This window comes from Garra rufa, chromosome 2 (genome assembly GCF_049309525.1).
Source record: "Garra rufa chromosome 2, GarRuf1.0, whole genome shotgun sequence".
NCBI lineage: Eukaryota > Metazoa > Chordata > Actinopteri > Cypriniformes > Cyprinidae > Garra > Garra rufa.
Window position 1 is genome coordinate 49,870,680 of NC_133362.1, and position 21,743 is coordinate 49,892,422.

At 38.6% G+C, this 21,743-nt stretch overlaps 1 protein-coding gene across 1 annotated transcript in view; it reads right to left on the bottom strand.

Moving 5' to 3' along the window:
* LOC141325973 (echinoderm microtubule-associated protein-like 4) overlaps window positions 1-5,013 on the bottom strand; it is a 44,916-nt gene extending 39,903 nt beyond the window's left edge. Inside the window, exons 1-3 of the mRNA XM_073834690.1 lie at window positions 4,999-5,013; window positions 3,917-4,054; window positions 3,779-3,831 (exon numbers count right to left, since the gene is read on the bottom strand). Of these exons, the coding sequence (XP_073690791.1) occupies window positions 3,779-3,831; window positions 3,917-4,054; window positions 4,999-5,013 (206 nt within the window). The remainder of the gene's footprint in view (window positions 1-3,778; window positions 3,832-3,916; window positions 4,055-4,998) is intronic.
* Window positions 5,014-21,743: the final 16,730 nt, after the last annotated feature.

The following is a 21,743-nucleotide window of genomic DNA, read 5'->3' on the forward strand; positions in this document are numbered from 1 at the left end:
TGTATGAGTTGTTACCGAGTGTTGGAGCGTTATACCATTTCGGCTAGTTATGCTAATCGGAGACGATGCGGTCGTGGCCATACTTTTCTGACTAAAGTAATTAAATATGCTATCAGTTAATTCGGGTGACAAGAAATGTTACTACAGTAAGTTGTACGTTATCTGTGTTTTAACTGTTTTTAAAGAGTATTTGTTTCATAACCATTCATAAAATGTGAGAAACACTAATTGAATGAAAGCTGTATTTTATTTCCCCTGTTTTTATACAGAAAAACATTCAACATGAACAAGTTAATGTTACATTCCTGTTAATTGTCACTGATTGCTATTTGTGATGTCAGATGTTGTAAAAAGGAAATACTTTTTGCATGTTGCTCAATTAATACACAGCTTCAGAAGAAGACGCAGCAGCTCCGTCTCTTGTGTTTTTTTTCTTAACTGTTTATTTCCCCTCATCAGGCGGTGAGGGTACTACACAAGCAGTTTCATTTAAAACGGAGAGAGCTGCCTTCAGCCAGTGTTTTCTGTTGTACTGACATGAGAGTCAAGGCTCCGAGCTCTCGGTCTGCGAACTACATCACGAAGCCTCTTTTAAAAGCATTTAAATAAAAACACTCCAGCGACTGTACACAATGCAAACAGAATATCATTTTAAAGAGCTATATTAAGCGCATATGAGCTGTTTTATGTGGTTTACGGATGAGCTTCGGGGCTGGCGTTTCTTCGTCCGTGTTCACAAAACTACATATTTTAAAGGCATTAAAAACATAAAAAAAACACTCCAGCGATTGAACAATAATTGTAGATTACTGTATGTAAAACGTTAAAATGCTTGCTTATTTGTGCTGCATTTTTGTGGAAACGAATAAGCTAGTAAAGACTGTTTCATATGGTCTCATCGTTTGAACCACGTTAGTTCAACAAAGTACGGCTGTTGTTAACCTCACCAACTAATAACGTATGCTATTTAACTGATTAGAGTTCTCAAAAAATGCAACTGTATTGAACAAAGCACCTAATCACTCACTTAATATTTTTTGTTCCCTGTCATTTCGCTGTATTTTGTGTTTGATTTAGCACAGTTTCCCTCTTATACTCCGAAAGTTCCCTTAGGCATTTGTGCGCATGCGCACTACTCATAAATGGTGCTTTATAGAGGACGCACAAAAATACTGAATAAAATCATTTATATTTAGGTTAAACCCAGCAAACACAGTACGTTGTGAGGACGTCGCCAGTTGGTCGTCATTTGGTCAGCGCGACATTACTTTATGACAACGTCGTGAGGACGTTGTGGTAAGGTTCCATATTTTTGAATTTTGGCTAACGTCCCAGAAACGTCGTAGGCACGTCCTTAAAAGACGTCGCTGGTTGGTCGCGTGGGAAACGTTATAGCGACGTGGTCAGCAGGTCTCCAACTATCTTTTCATATTATTGCACTACATGTATTAAGCTTATTTTTAAAGGTGTAAACCGTTTTAATAGCCTATAATATGGGGAATATACTGAATTCGTCAAGCATTTTGCATGATGGAATGAATTATTATATAAGTATAACCCGTCATTTAAAATATAGAAATGTTTGTCATCAAATTAATGGCAAAACAAAAACCAAATAGTTTGCTTAGCAAATGGTGATAATTTATGGTTGTGAATGGTTTATTGAAAGGGGGAACGGGACAAATGTTAAAACCAGCGCACGTCACTTTCTGAGTGCTGCGTAAGTGCGCCGTGCGCGTGCCCGTCATTAACGGTCAACTTCCAGAAGACGGACGAGAAGGAAAAGGTAAGCGCTTAAAATCTACTCTTATTCATACTTTTTTGCTGATATAACGTTAGATGACACGTAAGATAAGTAGTGTTTTGTGTTTTTGGAGGTTTTCTATATTAATTTAATAAATAAATGCCCTGTTTGGTTAATGTTAACGTTAATTAGCTTAGTTCTGGATGCGGTCTGTGGTAACGTTAAGTTAACTTTTAAAATCCTAAATTACAATGTTATACCTTATTTTTAGTCTAGTTTGAAATTTACCCACGATACACTATACAGTATTCATTTTTTTAAAAATTATTTTAACCTCTACCATAGTAACGTTGACTGCTTGTCGTTCGCATCTGACTATGCTCATGCTAGCCTAGCCGTATTGTAAACTTAAATTCAAACCACTGATGTTATATAAACTTTTAATTAGACCGAGGCTGCCGAAATCCCATTCAGTGTATGTGGGATTAATAATGTCCTGCTTTCCTGTCGATTAACAGGCCTGTAAATGGTGTAATTTGCTCGTTACATGTTATTGGTTTTTACATACAACATTTTTACATAACGTTACATAACTTGCATAATTTTTATGCTAGTGACTTTTCATTGACAAACAGATCTGATAGTTTAGTTTTAACAAATATGTATCCAACAAATAGTTTACTATTTTATGTCCTTACTGCCAGTGAACCAGTTGAGTCATTCAGTGAGTTGCTTATTAGAAATGATGTTCATTGATACTACGTAGTAGTTTAAGGATTTTGGCTAAGGTCCCAGAAACGTCGTGGGCACGTCCTCAAAGCTGGTCTCTGGATAATTTTTCATATTATTGCACTAAATGTATTGAGCCTATTTTTTTAAGTAGTAGTTTGAATGGATGCTTTATTCTTTGTTCATTGTTTTATCAATGTTTTATTCAAAACTAACATACTTTTTTAATAACAGGTGGAGAGAGAGTCTGGGCAGCAGCAACACGACAACCATGATTATGATCAGGGATGGGTATCAAGTACAGGTAACTTACTGATTTGGTTCCTGACTTGTTCAGTACACTCAAAAAAATGATTTGTTGGACTTACATAAAAAAAGAGTGTCAAGTGGTTCCACGCAAGCATGTTAAGTAGTTTCTACAAGTAACAATATAGTTGAATGAACAAAAGAAATTCTAGTAAAGTTGACAAAATATTTCTAAGTGCATATAACCCTTTCAGATTTGTCACTATTACATTTTAGTTATATGTACATTTTATGTAGTAATGTTATGTTACAATTATGAACTTTTAATATGTAAGGTGAACATGTTCTTTATTGATTTTATTAACTTTATGTATTTGCTCTACAAGTGTAAAACTTAAATAATCAAGCATATTTTCAGAAAATGTATTTTATTTGCAAAGTTTTGCAACATACAAGTGCTAAGAATTGTAAAACAATTGCAATTTCACAGGTCCTTTGAAACAAATACACTACAACATCAATAATGAAACAGTAAACATTCTTCACAAGGTCTTTTAAAGTGCAACTGGTATTAAGAATTTATAATAATCTTACTTAAATAAAAATGAATGAAATGTCTTTTGAAATAAAGCAGCATGCCCTAAAATGATGATATGAATGATGATATTTCAGCTTAACAGCTTAAATAAGAGTTACAAAAAATTATAATTCAAGACTGAAAAGGCTGTCACAAAATGCTACAGTGATCATTTTTGATATTTCAGTTTGAGCCATTGGTAAAGAAAAGATTGCAACTGAGATTAATCTTGTAAACAACATTTTTTTTTTTTTTTTAAACCGTTCTTAAAACTTCACAGTTCATACACACAAAACATTTGCTCAAGCAAGGCGGCATGCCTCAAAAAAACTGCAGAACTCCATTTCAAATTTTGGTCCCATCAACAGGTTATATTAAAACTGGACCCTAATTTTAAAACCAGAAACAAATTGCTCTTCACACACAAAAAAAGCATCTTCATTCTGTACAAATGAAAGAGAAATTGTAACGATTCAACCAACCAGTTTGCTCTTGAGAACCTGTATTTCTGAGCATTAAGTTTCAGCATCACTTTCTGTAAAAACTTAAGTGTACTTCAGGTCTGCTGGATAACAGATTCAAGCTGTAAATGACTCCTAAAAAAAAAAAAGAGCACAAGCCTTGGTGACCTTCACTCCCTCAACAATCTGTCCAACATCTGATGGTGGGTCACAGGCTTCTGCATCTTCAGGTCTGACGATGTAAACTCCAATTACAGTATTGGCCAAGTCTCTCTCTGAATTCTTAAAGTCTGTGTCCTAAAAAAACACAAAAACAGTAACACTGTTCAGTCACTTTAATTGCATCAAAAATGCAGGTTGTAAACATAACAATAGAAAGAAAAAAAAATACTTAGTAATACATCCATCCATAAAAATAAAATAACCTCAGAATTTTGTATCAACTGTCCATTCCTTAATGAGTTGCCCAAGAAAAAGAAAAAAAATCTAGATACCAAGGTACCATCAAGCACTATTAATGCTATCACAACTACACCCGAGTTACTTACCAAGCAACTCGGTTTAAGTTCTTCTATTTAAACATTACTCTACTGTGCTTGTTAGGGTTGTCAAAAGTACAGGTTTCAGCACGAGCGTTTCCTGCAATAATTTTTTGCAGATTTTAAAACACGGCTGATTGGCCATAGGTTTCATGTGCTCAACAAATATGACTGTGATTGGCTACGATGATCATCACTTCACGTTTTTCACAGAGCGCTCACACAGATTAGCACAGCGGAACTTTTAAAAAGCCACATCTATCTGCGGATCAGTCAGAGGTTCCATAATATATACATATGCTTAGACAAATCTTTTGAGAGACATGGTTTACAAAGGCTACCATGTGGGAGTGTAATCTGTGCAAGTACTCAGTGAAGAGTGTGAAGCAATGATCATTGCAGCCAATCACAGTGATCTGTCGAGCACATGAACACTATGGCCAACAATGGTGTTTGTGAATCCGCTCAACAATGCTCAAAATTCCCAGAAATGCTGCTATCATCACAGTTTCAGTACTATGTGGTACTGAAGTCGGTACTTCTGCCAACCCTAAATAAACGTATCTATATTTCTTGACTATAAAATGTGGATTGACCATATACGAGCCCTGTTTTTTATGTCTAGTGAAGGGGGAAACTTTAAATATTCACAAAAAAAAACCAACAAAAAAAACTGAAGTGCAGAGAGCTGAGAACACTTACTGCATACTCCTTCATGAGGTTTCCCTAGTCTTCATTAAGATACACAGAAAGTGCTCTGAGAATGCAAGCTCTCCGAGTTGGGATGGTCTCATTCTGTAGAAGAGTAGAGACATTAAGAATGGACAATGACAAAACACCATTTTAAAGTGAAATTTATTTACAAGCATCATAAATTCACATAACAAACCTCGTTTAACAACTATTTAACAGGATGGTAAAGAATTATGAGATATTCATACCTGACAAAGTCACTGACTTCTCAATATTCGCACTTTTTGCTATCTCCCGTTCTCTTCTGTTACTCCGCCTCCAAGTGAACGGCTACGGTAACCCAGTCATTTTCTGTTTGATCCATCACTCTAAAAGAGAAAAAACTGATTATGCAGCACGTATATGGATAGCACAAACGTTATAATCAAAGAGTGGATAACGATCTGCCAATTCACCCAACGCTATAAATAAAACATTCCTTTAATGCGGTTCCAATTCAAAAGATCAATAGTGTTCGTTGTACCTAGAGCTTAACTTAATTGCTATAAAAGTTTGCTATGTACAGCGTTATTTATTGCTATATATAGTGTTTCAACAATGTGATCTAGTCAAGACTGATATTTTGCAGTTCTTGCACTGCCACATGCTTGCCTAGAGAAACATTAGTTAGCATCACTGCATACAAATAATACATTTTTAAACTCAGAAATACACCAATATCTTAAATTAATCTTACTATGTGTACAGCTACATCACTATTTCCTGACGGTATTTAACAGGATGGTAAAGTATCTATGAAATATTCATACCTGAAAAAGTCACCATCTTGTCCTTCTCAAGCTTCGCGCTTTCTCCTCTGTTGCTCCGCCTCCAAATGAGCAGCTACGGTATCCGCAAAGATCAAATTTCATGGGGTTTTGCGTTTTACTCTACAATGTTAAGTTGTCCAATCAAACCCTTATTAAGTAAAGCCTACAGTACAACATTTTTGTAGAAATAACATAGTTAACTTGTGTTAATTTAGTTACTTGCATTTTTTATGTACAGTGTACAAGGGTGGGTGTAGTAAAACTAACAATAGTGAAAGTTCATTTTTTTGAGTGTACCAAAAAATATATATAAAGCAACAGGACTAATGGTGCTGCTATTTGTAGTTTAGACACAACCACATGACATTCAAACCATCTCTAAGTGTATTGCAGAAAGGATCCAGGATCAAGAGATCATCCATCATGAAGACTGTGTTCAGAAGAACCCAGAAAATCCTCGGTAAAAAACTAAACCTCATTGTTTCAGTGTCGCTCAGGCACAACTATAGATTTAAATTGATTTCAGTGGCTTAAATATTAATAATTCAGGCCTCCCTGACCCTTCTGTTGTCCTGGATGTGAAGACATGCTGGAACTGCATTTTCTCATGGTTAAAGGAGTTGTGCTGCAGTATCCTTCCTGGACCCACACAACAAAATGTTCAGGAGGAGAGACAGGTAATCCACAGGGTTGGATTTATCATTTCAATTACTCATAGCTAGGTAGATATCAATTGATAGTCTAATTCCAGAGCCTGTGAATGATTTTGTTTTTTCCTCAGTCAGGAGACATTTTTTTTTAAATTGTTGATGCTCATATGATTGTCATATGTCATGGTACCTTACAACAGTGGTTTTCAAACCTGGACCTGGGGACACACAGCACTATACATTTTTGCACATCTCTTTTTACTGACAGATTTGTTCATGAAGCTCTTTCTTAAGGAGCTGATGATCTGAAGAAGGTGGGTTTAACAAGAGAGACATACAAAATGTGCAGTGCTGTGGGTCACCTGGACCACAATTGTAAACCACTGCCTTCATGAGCACCTCCTGTGCTCCTGATCATTTTTAAACATGTTTAAAAAATATTTGAGTTGGCCTGAATTTGACCAATGTAAGACTCCCCTATTTCTAAATCATACACAACCACATCACTTTGCTGTGTTTCCCACAGGATTTGTTTGAGACTTTGGGGGCTGGACCTTCGTCTGTCTGGGGGCATGGTCTAGTGTACAAAAGTATGTACTGTACATTTTAAACTATTTTTTTTCTATCTGGTGCACTTTGTATTAAGAGCTCCAACCCATGCTAAGTGTGGAAATTTAACAAAGAAAAAAAGTCAATGCAAATGACGTATCCCTCTTTTTGGTTATTGTGGACTCTTAAGAATTTCGTGAATAGGTTTTAAGCTAAATCCCCTAGCCAGGACACCTAATAGTAAGATCAAATTCTCTGTGAACATGGCTACAGATTGTGCCTTTCCTTTAGAAGCTGGAGAATAACTGATTTTAAAAGGAAGATTTGCAGTTTTATACAAACGTATTCAAACTGTCTATAAAATTAATTGGTTAATTAGTTTTATTTATATTTTATGTGGATTCAAGGGAAAGGTGAAAAATGAGAAGGCCTAGGAATGACTGAGGAAGGCAGCCGTGAGGAAAATGAAGTAATCATCAGAATGTAAGTTCTTTGCAATCTGTGCATTGTTTATTACAAGATGTGTCTTCATTTAAATTCAAAGCTGAATTTTCAGCATCAATACTCCAGTTGTAAGTGTTCAAAATCATTCTAATATGCTGTGTTGCCCAATTTAGTTGTGTACACTAGGTTGGAGTCACTTAAGTTTTTTTTTTCTTTATGAAGACCTTAATAGCAAGGATGCATTAAACTGATCTGAAGTGGTAGTAAAAACATTTATAATGTTACAAAAGTAAAAAAAAAAAAGGTTTTAAACCTTAACTATGTATTTATAAAATTATCCTAAAAAAAATCACAGTTTACACAGAAATATTAAGTAGCACAACTGTTTTCAACATTGATAATAATCAAAAATGTTTTTTGAGCATCAAATCATATGAGAATGATCATGTGAAACTGAAGACTGGAGTAAAGGCTACTGAAAAATTCACCTTTGCCTCACAGGAAAGAAATGCATTTTAAAGTCTATTTGAAAAACAACAGAAAACGTATTTTAAATTAAAATATTTCACACTATTATTGTATTGTAAGTTAAATATAAATATAGCTTTGGTGTGTCGAAAAACATTAAAAAACACTGAAAGACTGCAGATTTTGACTGGTTGTGTGTACATACAGTAGCAACATTAACGAGGTTATTCTCCCTTTCAGCTGCCAGAGAAGGATATTGACAGTACAGCCTCAGGATAGCGAAGAGGAAGAAAAACACCTTTGACATAATTTCCTCATACATATGCCATGTGTTATAATAAAAACAATAAACCTGACTACAATAATATGGTCAATTTTATTAAAAGTTTCAAGTTTGCAAAGAATCTGGAGTATGTGGCACTGCATTAGAGGTACTCTTTGCTGAATAAGACCAAGTGCTGAGCAGGAACCTTATTCTTTAGCAAAACTCCTCATCAAATCTCCAAGAGTAGATCAAGAGTGAAGTGTCACCCTCCTATCCTTTCTTCAGAAGAGAGTACCTTCTGCTGCTGTGGTAAGAAAGACATTCTTCTTTTTCTCTCACAACTGTCCAGAACCTAAATTCTCAGCAAAGAGTCTTCTCCACAGCTGGGGACAGATCTCAGATTTTTCTGAAAAAGTCAACAGGCTCATTTACTGTATGTTTTTTGGGTGGGCCTAATACAGGGGAGATGTAATCTCTACATTGTTATATTAACATGCTCTTACCGTTTATTAATGTTGCTATTTTCTTTATTTCTGTTATCTTCTGAGAAGAATTACGGTCCTTTAGTAATTGTTTAGGTTTTGCTTCTGAGAGTGAAGCAGTATTACAGCACTTCACCACCAGATATTTGTAGCAGGTGTTTCATACACAGGACACTCAGAAAACAAATGAACGTAAAGTAATACAGAAATCACTACTGAATTGTTTCTATCTTTGTATCAGTATTTTTGTACCAAACTAGGGGAGTTGTGTTAATAAGAGTAGGCTACTGATAACTATTACTATACTATACCCATCATATAAATATTTAATCTTTTTCAGTAAAAGTAAAACATTTTAATCAGTGGTTGTATTATTCTTTGATTACTATGTACTTTATGTGATGTGTTCAATTATCTGTGCTAATGACTTGGCTACACTTTACATGGTTAAATAATAGGTGTCATGTTTAAAATGCAATGGCTTAGTATATGTAGAAAATAACTGAATAAATGGTGATTTAATAAATGAATGCACTGTGTTTTTGCTGATTTTCTGTTGGAATTTAATGATTTTGCATTGGTTTGCATGTATGCAGTGAATATATTTACAAAAACTACAACAATTTGAAAACAAGGATTTAGTGTTTGTTTTTTACAGCAGAAAATGTTTGAGTTTGTCATTATATACTGATTTCAAGGTGGTAGGAACACATCCTCGGACAGGACTAAAGGTGAGAAGCAAATATTAAAAATACTGGGAAGGTGCTAGTTTGGTCGTTAGGACGTACTTGCCACGTCCTAGCAACGTAACGCAATAACGTCGCTACGACGAATATGGGAATCACAAAGTTACGTCGCTGGTACGTTATTTGGAACGTCGCCGCGACCAATGTGGTCCTTTATAGTAACGTGCTCACGACGTGCCAGTTTGGTCGTGGAGACGTACTCATCACGTTCCAGCAACGTACCAAATAACGTCGCTACGACGAATATGGGAATCACAAAGTTACGTCGCTGGCACGTTATTTGGTACGTCGCTGCTACGAATATGGTCCGGTCCAGTAACGTCGTCACGACGTAATTGTGTTAGCTGGGATGAGAGTCAAGGCTCCGAGCTCTCGGTCTGCGAACTACACCACGAAGCCTCTTTTAAAAGCATTTAAATAAAAACACTCCAGCGACTGTACACAATGCAAACAGAATATCATTTTAAAGAGCTATATTAAGCGCATATGAGCTGTTTTATGTGGTTTACGGATGAGCTTCGGGGCTGGCGTTTCTTCGTCCGTGTTCACAAAACTACATATTTTAAAGGCATTAAAAACATAAAAAAACACTCCAGCGATTGAACAATAATTGTAGATTACTGTATGTAAAACGTTAAAATGCTTGCTTATTTGTGCTGCATTTTTGTGGAAACGAATAAGCTAGTAAAGACTGTTTCATATGGTCTCATCGTTTGAACCACGTTAGTTCAACAAAGTACGGCTGTTGTTAACCTCACCAACTAATAACGTATGCTATTTAACTGATTAGAGTTCTCAAAAAATGCAACTGTATTGAACAAAGCACCTAATCACACATTTAATATTTTGTGTTACCTGTCATTTCGCTGTATTTTATGTTTGATTTAGCACAGGTTCCCTCTTACGTCATACTCCGAAAGTTCCCTTAGGCATTTGTGCGCATGCGCACTACTCATAAATGGTGATTTAATAGAGGACGCACAAAAATACAGATTAAAATCACTTATATTTAGGTTAAACGTAGGTTATAGCTTGTACTGCATGTTAGCTTGCAAATTATGCCCAAGAACATAATTTATTAAGCCATATGTCTTACTTACAAGAAACAATGCTTCTAACCACAGGTCACTTACGAAAAATAATGCCCCGTTTAAGCCATTTCACTCCACTGAAGGGGTGGAGCGGAAAATGAAAATAAATACGGCCTTTTAAAATTTAAATGTTCCAGCAATTTCATTCTGCCCATTTTCAGCCCATGCCCACATAGATCCCACAAAGGTCCCATATGTTCAAACCTATATGGGACCCACATTGTGAAACACACATGGGACCCACATAAATTGCCCAGTTTCAGCCCATGCCCACATAGATCCCACAAAGGTCCCATATGTTCAAACCTATATGGGACCCACATTGTGAAACACACATGGGACCCACATAAATTGCCCATTTTCAGCCCATGCCCACATAGATCCCATAAAGGTCCCATATGTTCAAACCTATATGGGACCCATATTGTGAAACTCACATGGGACCCACATAAATTGCCCATTTTCAGCCCATGCCCACATATAACCCATGCTGCCCAGATATAACCCATATGGGGCCCACATATCAATGTTGGCTGGGCCGTCAACCCCTTAGAACACACCAAGAGCTAAATTCAGGTGTTTGCGAGTAGTTTTATTTAAAACGGAGAGAGCTGCCTTCAGCCAGTGTTTTCTGTTGTACTGACATGAGAGTCAAGGCTCCGAGCTCTCGGTCTGCGAACTACATCACTGAGCCTCTTTTAAAAGCATTTACATAAAAACACTCCAGCGACTGTACGCAATGTAAACATAATATCATTTTAAAGAGCTATATTAAGCGCATATGAGCTGTTTTATGTGGTTAACGTTAAGTCAGCATTGGGGTATGAATAATTTCAGGCTTGACTGTATGTTCTGACCACCACACCACAGAAAAATGTGTTATTAATCATTCACCAAAATTTGAATGATAAAAAACGTATCAAAATCTCACAAAAACAAGCGGTATTCTACCCTTTTAAACGCTGGGGGCGTGTCCACTGTGGAGCTGAAACCACGCCCACTCGCGGGAAAGCTGCTGCCTCTCTCAACTTTGAAATACCGCTAAAAGAGCCTGAGCTGTTTTGTAAATGGGATTAGCTAACTAGCAAACTGTAGGTTGTAGTAACTAACTGTATGACAGTAACGATAGTGGTTAAGCACAACAGACTTGATATTCTGTCTCAGGTCTCTTCGTTTCCAGTTCACGTTTTGCATATGCTTCATTAAATACGAAGCTGTTTTAGGCTACTTAAGATGCCTTCAAAGTAAACAGCAAAGATGATCATAACCAATGTCCATTACATTGATATCTAAAAGTTTTTTTTTTAAATTCTTTTCACTAACATTTACATATAAAAATCTAATAATAAAAATAGCTAGGTATTTTAACTCATTACCTTAAAGCTCCATATCGCCATCAGCATTTTCACTTATCCCACCAAAAGGAACTGAATTTACTGTAAATAATATCTCTGAAGTATAAACTGTTATTTTATGCAACTGGTTTAGTTAATCATATGTACAGTCATGTTGGATTATGGTTTTCTGTATCAGGACATAATAAAATATTATCTGGTCCTTGGCAGGTCTTAAAATTTGGAAAATAAATCCTCAGATAAGCATCATCACATGACATATCACACAGTGTCATAATTTTTTAAGAAAAACAGCCAAGAGGGAAAGGCCATGTGTGACAAAGTTAGGACACCCATATGAGTCAATTGTCTAGATCCACTTTTAGCAGCAGTGACTTGAGACATTCATTTTCTGCGTGATTTTATCGGTCTCTCACATCGTTATGGAAAAATGTTGGACCACTCTTTTCAATGTTGCTCCAGTTTATTAAGGTTTGTGGGCATTTGCTTAAGCACAGCTCTCACCACAGCATTTGAGTCAGGATGAGCTCTGGACTTTGACTGGGCTATTGCAACACCTTGATTCTTTACTTTTCATCCATTCTGTTGTAGTGTACTTGGGGTATGAATAATTTACAGCACTATTATATCGACGTATAGTCTCTAATGGCCTGTTTGACATTGCAGTAAAGGTAAATCTTTTGACCAAAATGTTTATCAGTTTCAGTGACATTTATTCCTTCATTCTAATTTAGTTTTTATTTAGTTTTACTCAACAAACTCTCTGTTTAGTCTGTTTTTAGAATGGTTAAACCTTTGGTGTTCAACGCATTAGAAATGCATGTTTGAGAATGTTTTAGAAATGCAAACAATTAAAGATTGAAAATTAAACTTCATTTTATTGGTTTTATTTGTTTAAGTTAACTTGTAAAAAATATGACTGTTTGTAAAATGAAATTTGATTATAAATTTAGTTTTTAAAAGAGGTAAATTATCTTATCAGGGTTTGAATCTGTTTCAGTCAGATTTTTTTTTTTTACCTGTATGGTGCATCTTACTCACTGACTCAGGTCAATTTACCCCTAACCCTGGGCAAATTGAGCCATAGGAGCACTTTTTTATAAGAAGATCATTTAAAATGATAGAAAACATCCTGAAATTAGTTTAGATATTCTATTGCACATAAGTAAAAATTGGCTCATCTTACCCCACTCTCCCCTACCCTATTAAGCAGGTGAACCACTGAAGCTAATGCACTCTGGTTATTATAGTGTTAGGGGATGATTCCAGGCCTGCCCAAAAAATCCTGAACACAAAAATGGTGAAAAAATGTTAACGGTTTAACTCCACATTTCAGTACTACATAGTTCACAGTCATTCTAATGTGTTTTCAGCAGTGCATTATAACATTTATAATGTGTTTAGAAAAAGCCTTTACTGTCACGTATCTGGTCTATCTCGTCATGAACTCTAGCACACACATTCTGGACTGCAAACCCCATAAGCCACTGCACCAATCACTGCACACAGCTGCTCCTCGTTTCCCACTGAACTGATTGCTGCATACACCTGTTTATCATTTACCCACATGCATTTAAGCCACTCACACACACAGCCACCTTGCGAAGTCTTGTTGTTCCTATGGTCGTAATTCTAAGCGTTTATCTCTGTGTTGGATTCTCTGTGTATGACTCTGGACTGTGTACCCCGTTATTGATTCCTGCTGCCTGCCATTGCGACCATTGCCTGTCTATTGAACTGTTTCCCGGATTACCTACGTTGTTCCTGTTTTCTGGTGATTACTCCTGCCTGTCGACATTTCTCAATAAATGCTGCAATTGGATCCGCACGTCTCTGACCCTCTCTGTGACAGAAGACTTCGCCATTACAAGGATCCAGCAGCGAGTATGATGTCATCCGGTTCCAGCACAAACTCCACGGTACAGATCATGCTTCTCAAGCAGGGGGAGCAGACAATTGAGGATTATGTCATGGCTTTCATTGATTTGGCAAATCTGTCTTCGATGGATGAGACGTGCCTCATGATTTTTTTTCGTGGAGGACTCTCAGAGCCATTGGCTTTCAACATGCCAAATTTTGAACTTGGCTGGACTCTGCATCACTACATGGATCTGGCTCTTTTGTTGTGTGGCTCTCCGTTTACGGTGGGTGAGGTAGAGCCACAGCACAAGATGGCAACCGCCTTCTCACAGTCTCCGCCGCCAGAGCGCCCTCCTGTGACCGCTCGCCCAGAGCCTGCTCTTACAGAATCTCCGCTGGAGACGCCCAGCCCTCCTGAATCTCCGCTGGGGTCATCCAGTTCTCCAGAGCCCGCTCCTCAAGAGCGTCGTCCAGAGCCCGCTCCTCAGCCCAGCCTTCCAGAGCCTCCGCTGGTTCCGCCCAGCCTTCCAGAGCCTCCGCTGGTTCCGCCCAGCCTTCCAGAGCCTCCGCTGGTTCCGCCCAGCCTTCCAGAGCCTCCGCTGGTTCCGCCCAGCCTTCCAGAGCCTCCGCTGGTTCCGCCCAGCCTTCCAGAGCCTCCGCTGGTTCCGCCCTGCCTTCCAGAGACTCCGCTGGTTCCGCCCTGCCTTCCAGAGACTCCGCTGGTTCCGCCCTGCCTTCCAGAGCCTCCGCTGGTTCCGCCCTGCCTTCCAGAGCCTCCGCTGGTTCCGCCCTGCCTTCCAGAGACTCCGCTGGTTCCGCCCAGCCTTCCAGAGACTCCGCTGGTTCCGCCCAGCCTTCCAGAGACTCCGCTGGTTCCGCCCAGCCTTCCAGAGACTCCGCTGGTTCCATCCAGTCGTCCTGAGATTCCTGTCTGCCCGGTTCTGGTCACGGAGCTCATGCATGGACTGTTCCCACCCACCCTCCCTGCTGCTCCAGTTCCGCCACCTCTGTCTCCTGACAGTCCCTCTGCTCACCCACATCCCACCTTCGGTGCAGAGGACTTGCCGTGGGACTGCCAGTCTCCATCGGTGTCCAGACTGAAGGACCCCTCACCATCACCTCCAGTCTCAGAGTCCTGGACTCCACCTCGGCCCTCCGACCCTGCGGCTCCACCCCGGCTCTGTGCTCCCTCGTCTCCGTTGTCGGCCCACCAGCTCCTCCGGGCTCCATCGTCTCTCCGGCTCCGCCCCGGGCAGTCGTCGCCCTACCTTCGCCTCTGGACTCTACTCCTCCGGCTGCGCCTCGTCACTCCGTCCTGCCGGCTCTGTGGACCTCCTCCCTCCCGTGGGCACAGCCTCGATCCTCTGTCACTCCGGCTCCGCTGCGTACCTCCGGACCTCCATCTCCGCCGGGGTCGCCAGAGCCTTGGGCTCCGCCTTGGCCCTCCGGATCCTCGGTGTCACCTAGGACCATCGACTCTCCGGTTCCGCCTCGGGCTCCACCGGCTCCACCTCCGTCGGTCGGCCCCATGCAGGAGCCAACCCTTCCTCCGCCATGGCTTCTCCCTCCGTCGGCTCCGCCTCAGTTCGTGGTTCCAGTACCCCTACATGGACCTGGCCCTCCATCCCTCCCCCTGTTCCGCCTCCGCTCCACCACCCTCCAGGTTGTATTATGTGGTTAGAGCGTCTGGAAGCCGCTCCTTGGGGAGGGGCTCTGTCACGTATCTGGTCTATCTCGTCATGAACTCTAGCACACACATTCTGGACTGCAAACCCCATAAGCCACTGCACCAATCACTGCACACAGCTGCTCCTCGTTTCCCACTGAACTGATTGCTGCATACACCTGTTTATCATTTACCCACATGCATTTAAGCCACTCACACACACAGCCACCTTGCGAAGTCTTGTTGTTCCTATGGTCGTAATTCTAGGCGTTTATCTCTGTGTTGGATTCTCTGTGTATGACTCTGGACTGTGTACCCCGTTATTGATTCCTGCTGCCTGCCATTGCGACCATTGCCTGTCTATTGAACTGTTTCCTGAATTACCTACGTTGTTCCTGTTTTCTGGTGATTACTCCTGCCTGTCGACATTTCTCAATAAATGCTGCAATTGGATCCGCACGTCTCTGACCCTCTCTGTGACATTTACAAAGACTTTAAAGCTAATTCTGAAAATTTGTATTAAAGTAAATTAATGAATAATGGGTACATTAAACTGAATTAACCAAACAGTGATGCCAGTTCTTGATAATCCAGTAAAGATTAAATTATTTGCAGGGTGAGGTTTGCACTTACCTTGTTTGAGAGGGAAAAAAACACTGTTGTAGACTTCCTGGGATACTGTGGTGTTAAACTCTATACCTACTTGTGTGTCACTTACAGACGCTATTGTGGAAATGCATTATTCACAGGTGCATTTGTCACACATGACTAATTTATTATAACCAAAGTTTTGAATTACGGTGTGTGAAAGAAATAGTTAACCTAAAAATGAAAATTTCCTAAAAACATACTCATTCTCAGGCCAGCCAAAATGTAGACGAGTTTGTTTCTTTATCAGAACAGATTTAGAGAAATTTAGAAACCACTTGCTCACCAGTGGATCAAGTCCAAACAGCTGATAAAAACATTAAAATAAACCACAAGACTCCATTAATTAACGTCTTGTGAAGTAAAACGTTGCATGTGTATAAAAAAAATCAGTAATTAAATCCCCAGTAGTCATAAAGTTTTATCCCTTAAATAATAACCCGCGGCAACAGTCTAAAAGTTGCCCGGAGTCAAAAACACCTCTCCTGCATTGGCTTCTGCACTTCAGACACATATACTCGCGGGTGCAAACTGGAATCAGTATCAAGGCTGCATTCGAGCCTTCAAGGCATTTTGAGGACACAAAATCATCAAGTAAGTAACTTTAAGTAATGTTATATCCACTGTAGTTGTCCGCTAGTAAAAACACATAAAATAGCCATTATCTGTGTATCGCCATTATATTGCGTTTACTACAGTTAAGTTCAGTTAGTGTACGGATCAGGAGGCTCTGACTGGTGTGAGTGAGTGAAGGCGGGGCTAATTTGCATATTCATAGATCCCCGTATAGTGAATGAGGTATGGGGGGGGGGGGGGGGTGTAGAGTTACATTCAAGCTGTTTTTAAGCATGACATTTTTTTTTTTTTACAAGAACATATTTTAAATATGTAATTTTGATGATCAAAGATTAGTTTTAAGATAGCGGTTAACGGTTTTGGTCTATTTAATTTTTGGTTATGTGCTGGTAATCCTATTCGTACACATTACATGCTAATGATACGAATCTATCCATTGATGTAATTGGTTATTTAATTTTTTGTGATGTAGCAAACAAAGGGCTGTTTCAAACTGCATTTATGGGACAGCCTTTGGGAAACCACAATTTTAAGGAGAAAACACTAGGCAATGGAGTTGATTAATGGATTGGCACATGGTTTGTCTAAAAGCATATTAAACACCACATAGACAAATAAACAAAATTAAAAACTTGATTTTCATTACAGGGGGACTTTAAGACATAACTTTAAACCATTGCTTCAGTCCAAAAATATGTTGTCCTTTTAATATCAAAATCCAATGTTTTTATTTTTTAAAATTTTTGTTTTTAAGAACTGTTTTGTACTGTTTTCACCTGTACACTTTACTTGATTTGTGCATATTTCTCTGCTGACTCAGATGAAACTACTTCTCCAAATCGGTTCAGACAGAGATACTCATCTACATCTTGGAAAGTCTGAGGGTATGTACATTTTCATCAAATTTTAATCTTTGGGTGAGCTATTCCTTTAAAGGGGTCCTATTATGCTTTTTCACTTTTTGAATTTTAGCCGGTATGTATGTTTGGGCATAAACACCTCTAAAAAGTTACAAATGCAATCGGAGTTATATTAAAAATAATCCTGGCACTCCCAAGCTTTAGAACGGCATAGGCAAGTGTTCCTCTCCATCAGTCTAAAACAAGTCATTATAAAATGTGCCTTACATAGCTCTGGGGGTCAGTAAATGCCTCCTTTAACAATCTGATGTGTTTTTGTAAGAAAAATATCCATATTTAAAAGTAAGAATCATTTTAATCTAGCTTGTGCTAACAGTTGTACACGGAACTTGCTGCTTTGGTAAGGGGCGTGGCAGGACTGTAACGTCGTCTAAGCTGTTCGCCTATTGCAACACAGTGGGACTGCTAACCAATCACAACACATTTCGTTTTTCGGAAGGCGGACCTTCATCAAACCCAAACCAATTGTGCCAGCTTGGGGAGAAAGCTATTGTAATAATGTTTTTCGAAATACAAAGCATGACAGCATGATCTAGTGCACCCACAAAACAAAATAAAGACTTTGTAAAAGAGCATAATAGGGGCCCTTAAAAAAGTGTTTATTGCTTTAAACATATTTGTCACTATCAGTACTATTCATTGAGGTGTTCACATTGGAGAAAGATATTATTTCAAATGAACATCCACAAGAGAAAAACACAACAACTGTTTTTAAAATGTTTCTTTATTTTCTAAATTCTTCAGTATTTTCTGCCCATTGGCAGGAATGCATAAGAGACAGATTGGCTCAAACTTTGTCACAAGAAAGAAAAAAAAAAGTTGCCTTTTCAGATTTTGTTAACATCATTGAATCATTTGCATAATCAGGATCATTGTGGTTTTCATAACTGTTATTCTGTTTATCAGAAAAGCTTAGTTTCATCTCCGCATCTTTATTCGATGAGGATATAATCAGATGCCCTGCAAACAGCAAAGCATTTTTAAGTCCAGAGCTGTACTCAAGCCCAACATTTCCTCCAAGTGTAGATACAATCACCAGCTGGACTTTTCAATTCCCTCTCTCTCCCTTAGTTTGGAAATTAGCTCTTGGATATTAGCAGATAAAAAACACAAACAGCAGTCTCCTCAATGGTGAACACCAATACATTGACATCAACGGCTTCTACGCAGTTTTCAAATACTCTCTCGAAATACCCAAACCACACACCATTCTTTTCAATATCAAATAACAAGGCAAATAATCTATGACATTCAAAAAACATTTCTGGATGCAACGCTCCATTCGGCGAACCGGTTTCAGATAAACAAGTATGTTCTTGGAAGTAACAAGTCTATAGAAAAGCCCTGGAGTCTCCAAACTGAGAAATATCCAGGTAGAGCAACACCAGCCACAGTGCAACAAATCCTAAAATCTGAACTCATTCCACAAGGCCACTGCACCTGCATCTGCAGGAAGACAATCTCCCAGCTTTTTCGTGGATGAAAACAAACATGAATCATCGCCCCTGCATTTCAGAGAACCTCCCCACCAACAAAATAGTTATATACATACAGGTACACCAATATATACACAATAAAGCCAGCCCTGAATGCAACAACAAAGGTCTGTGAAAGAACAATGTCCTCGTTTGCGCCTTGTGTAAAGCTTCTGAGAGTTGCCCTTTTGATATTAATGGTGTCCTGAGGCCAGACATTCAGGAGAGCCTAGCTAGTGACCTCAGTCACACTCAAAAATGTCACTTTTTTATTTTTAATAAGCTTGTGTTTTGTTGATTTTTAGTGGATGTATTTAGTCAGTTCTCCTCAAATTGAGAATCACATTACCTGTCAACATTATCAATTGACAGTTGATTTTTTTCTTCATTTTGAACTTCATTCAAATGCTTTATTTGAAATGTCTTGCTTGAAAAGTGTGCAGTAATCTAAATGCTACACTATCTAACGCAATGAACTTTTTAAAGTGTGGCTTAAGTTTTCTACTGTATAGAACAAGTCAAAAACATCAAAGTCCATGGAAAACCTAACAAAGGCAATCTCAATGAAAACCTCCCCACTTTCTTCAAAAATTGAGAATCCATAAAGTGTACATAAAAACGTATAAAAAGTTAACTGCAGACCAGCTGAGGGGCGTTCAATTCACCATCTACAGCGCAAACGTTGCATAAACACACCACCACAAAACCAATCAGGTATCATTCCATCTACTGATCTAAACGTTGCTAAAGCCACCTAAGTCCACTATTACATCCATATCATGCACTTAAAAACACACCTGAATCAGACACACATGAATTTGAGGCATTTGGCTAAAAGAGTATCTGAATGCTGATGGTGTTATACACACTACTGAAGATTGTCATTCTTTCACAACTTAAAAAACCCAAGGAAGGAGGAAAACCCAAATTACTGTAAATGCGTATTTGAACCAGGTTTCTCAATACCATATGCACAGCATCACATCCTAAAATCTGAGCGTGTAAACCATGCTTTCTCATGCCTTTGTACACAGAGACTGCACATACAATGTGTTTTAATACTCTGCAATGGTTCAAAATCTTGAGGTTGCCTCCAAAAGCTGTTGAGAGTTGTTCTGATGTCTTTTCTGGTGCAATATTGATGATTTAGATTCCCATTTATCAAGCAGCACTGGAGGGAATCTTTCTCAGCAGCTGCGCTCTTGTGTTTCTCTGATATTGATTCATTTTTGAGAAAAGAAACGCTTCATCTCAAGATATCGGAGCCTCTGAATGCTGTTTAATCTTCAGTGAGCTTTTTCTTCATCCATATCTCCATGAATTTTTGAGGGAAACACACAAAGGCTTGGGAGAGCATCATCTTACAAAAAAAGTACTGTGGCAGTACCATGGAACAGTACCATGGTATCATATGGTAATACCCAATTATATTTCAATGCTTTTACATTCTCATGTTTGCGCACAAATTTTTTGTAAGTTGGGAAGAAATACACAAAGTTTCTCGGGAGAACCCAATATTTTTGGGAGAAAAAAGAAATGTTTTGCAAATGAACACAAACTTTCTCGGGAGAACGCACTACTTTTACAGAGGAACAAATGTTTTGCGAGGGAAAGCAAAGTTTCTCAGAAGAACGCAACCATTTGGGAGAAAACGCAAATGTTTTGCAAATGAACGCAAGTGTTCTCGGGAGAACACAAAACTTTTACAGAAGAACAAATGTTTTCTTAGAAGAATGTAACTGTTTTGGGAGAAAACACAATTATTTTGTGAATGAACGCAATAGTTCTCAGGAGAAAACAAAACATTTACAAAAGAGCACAAATGTTTTGCGAGAGAACGCAAAGTTTCTTAGAAGTACGCAACCGTTTTGGGAGAAAATGCAAATGTTTTGCAAAAGAACGCACATGTTCTCAAAAGAACACAAATCGTTTAAAAGGAACCCAAATGTTTTGCGAGGGAAAGCAAAGTTTCTCAGAAGAACGCAACCGTTTTGGGAGAACACGCAAATGTTTTGTGAATGAACGCAATCGTTCTCGGGAGAACACATAACTTTTAACCGAAAAACACAAATGTTTTGTGAGAGAATGCAAAGTTTCTCAGAGGAACACAACGGTTTTGTGAATGTAAACTAATTTTCTCAGGGGAAAGCACTACTTTTGCGAAAGAACACAAATATTTTGCGAGAGAATGCAGTTTCTCAGAAAAACTGTTTTGGGAGAAAACGCAAATGTTTTGCAAATTAATGCAATAATTCTCAGAGATCACAAAACTTTTACAAAAGATCAGAAAAGTTTTGTTAGAAAATGCAAATGTTTTGTGAATAAAAGCAAAATTTCTCAGGGGAACTACTAGTTCCTCTGAGGAACGCAACACATTTACAAGAGAATGCATAAGCATTGAAATATAATTTTTCCTTCCATCTCATCACCATATATAAAAATAATAACATACCATGCTCAAATACCATGACATTCCTTCCTGTCAATGTCCAAAAATTGCCCAAATTACTTAAATTAGACCAATATGGTACAAATAATACCACAGTACTATCATGGTACTTTCTGGTACGGTTTTTGTAAGCATTACAAAGAGGAGTGGGGAAAAACATAATTTCATTCTTTGACTTTCTTTCTCTTTTGGACTCCAAAAAATGATCCTGAGAAAATGTGAGGGAGAGAGGGGCAGGGCGATCACCCTCCAGCGGAATGAAAGAAGCGGCGACTCGCGCGCACATACACACTCACGCACG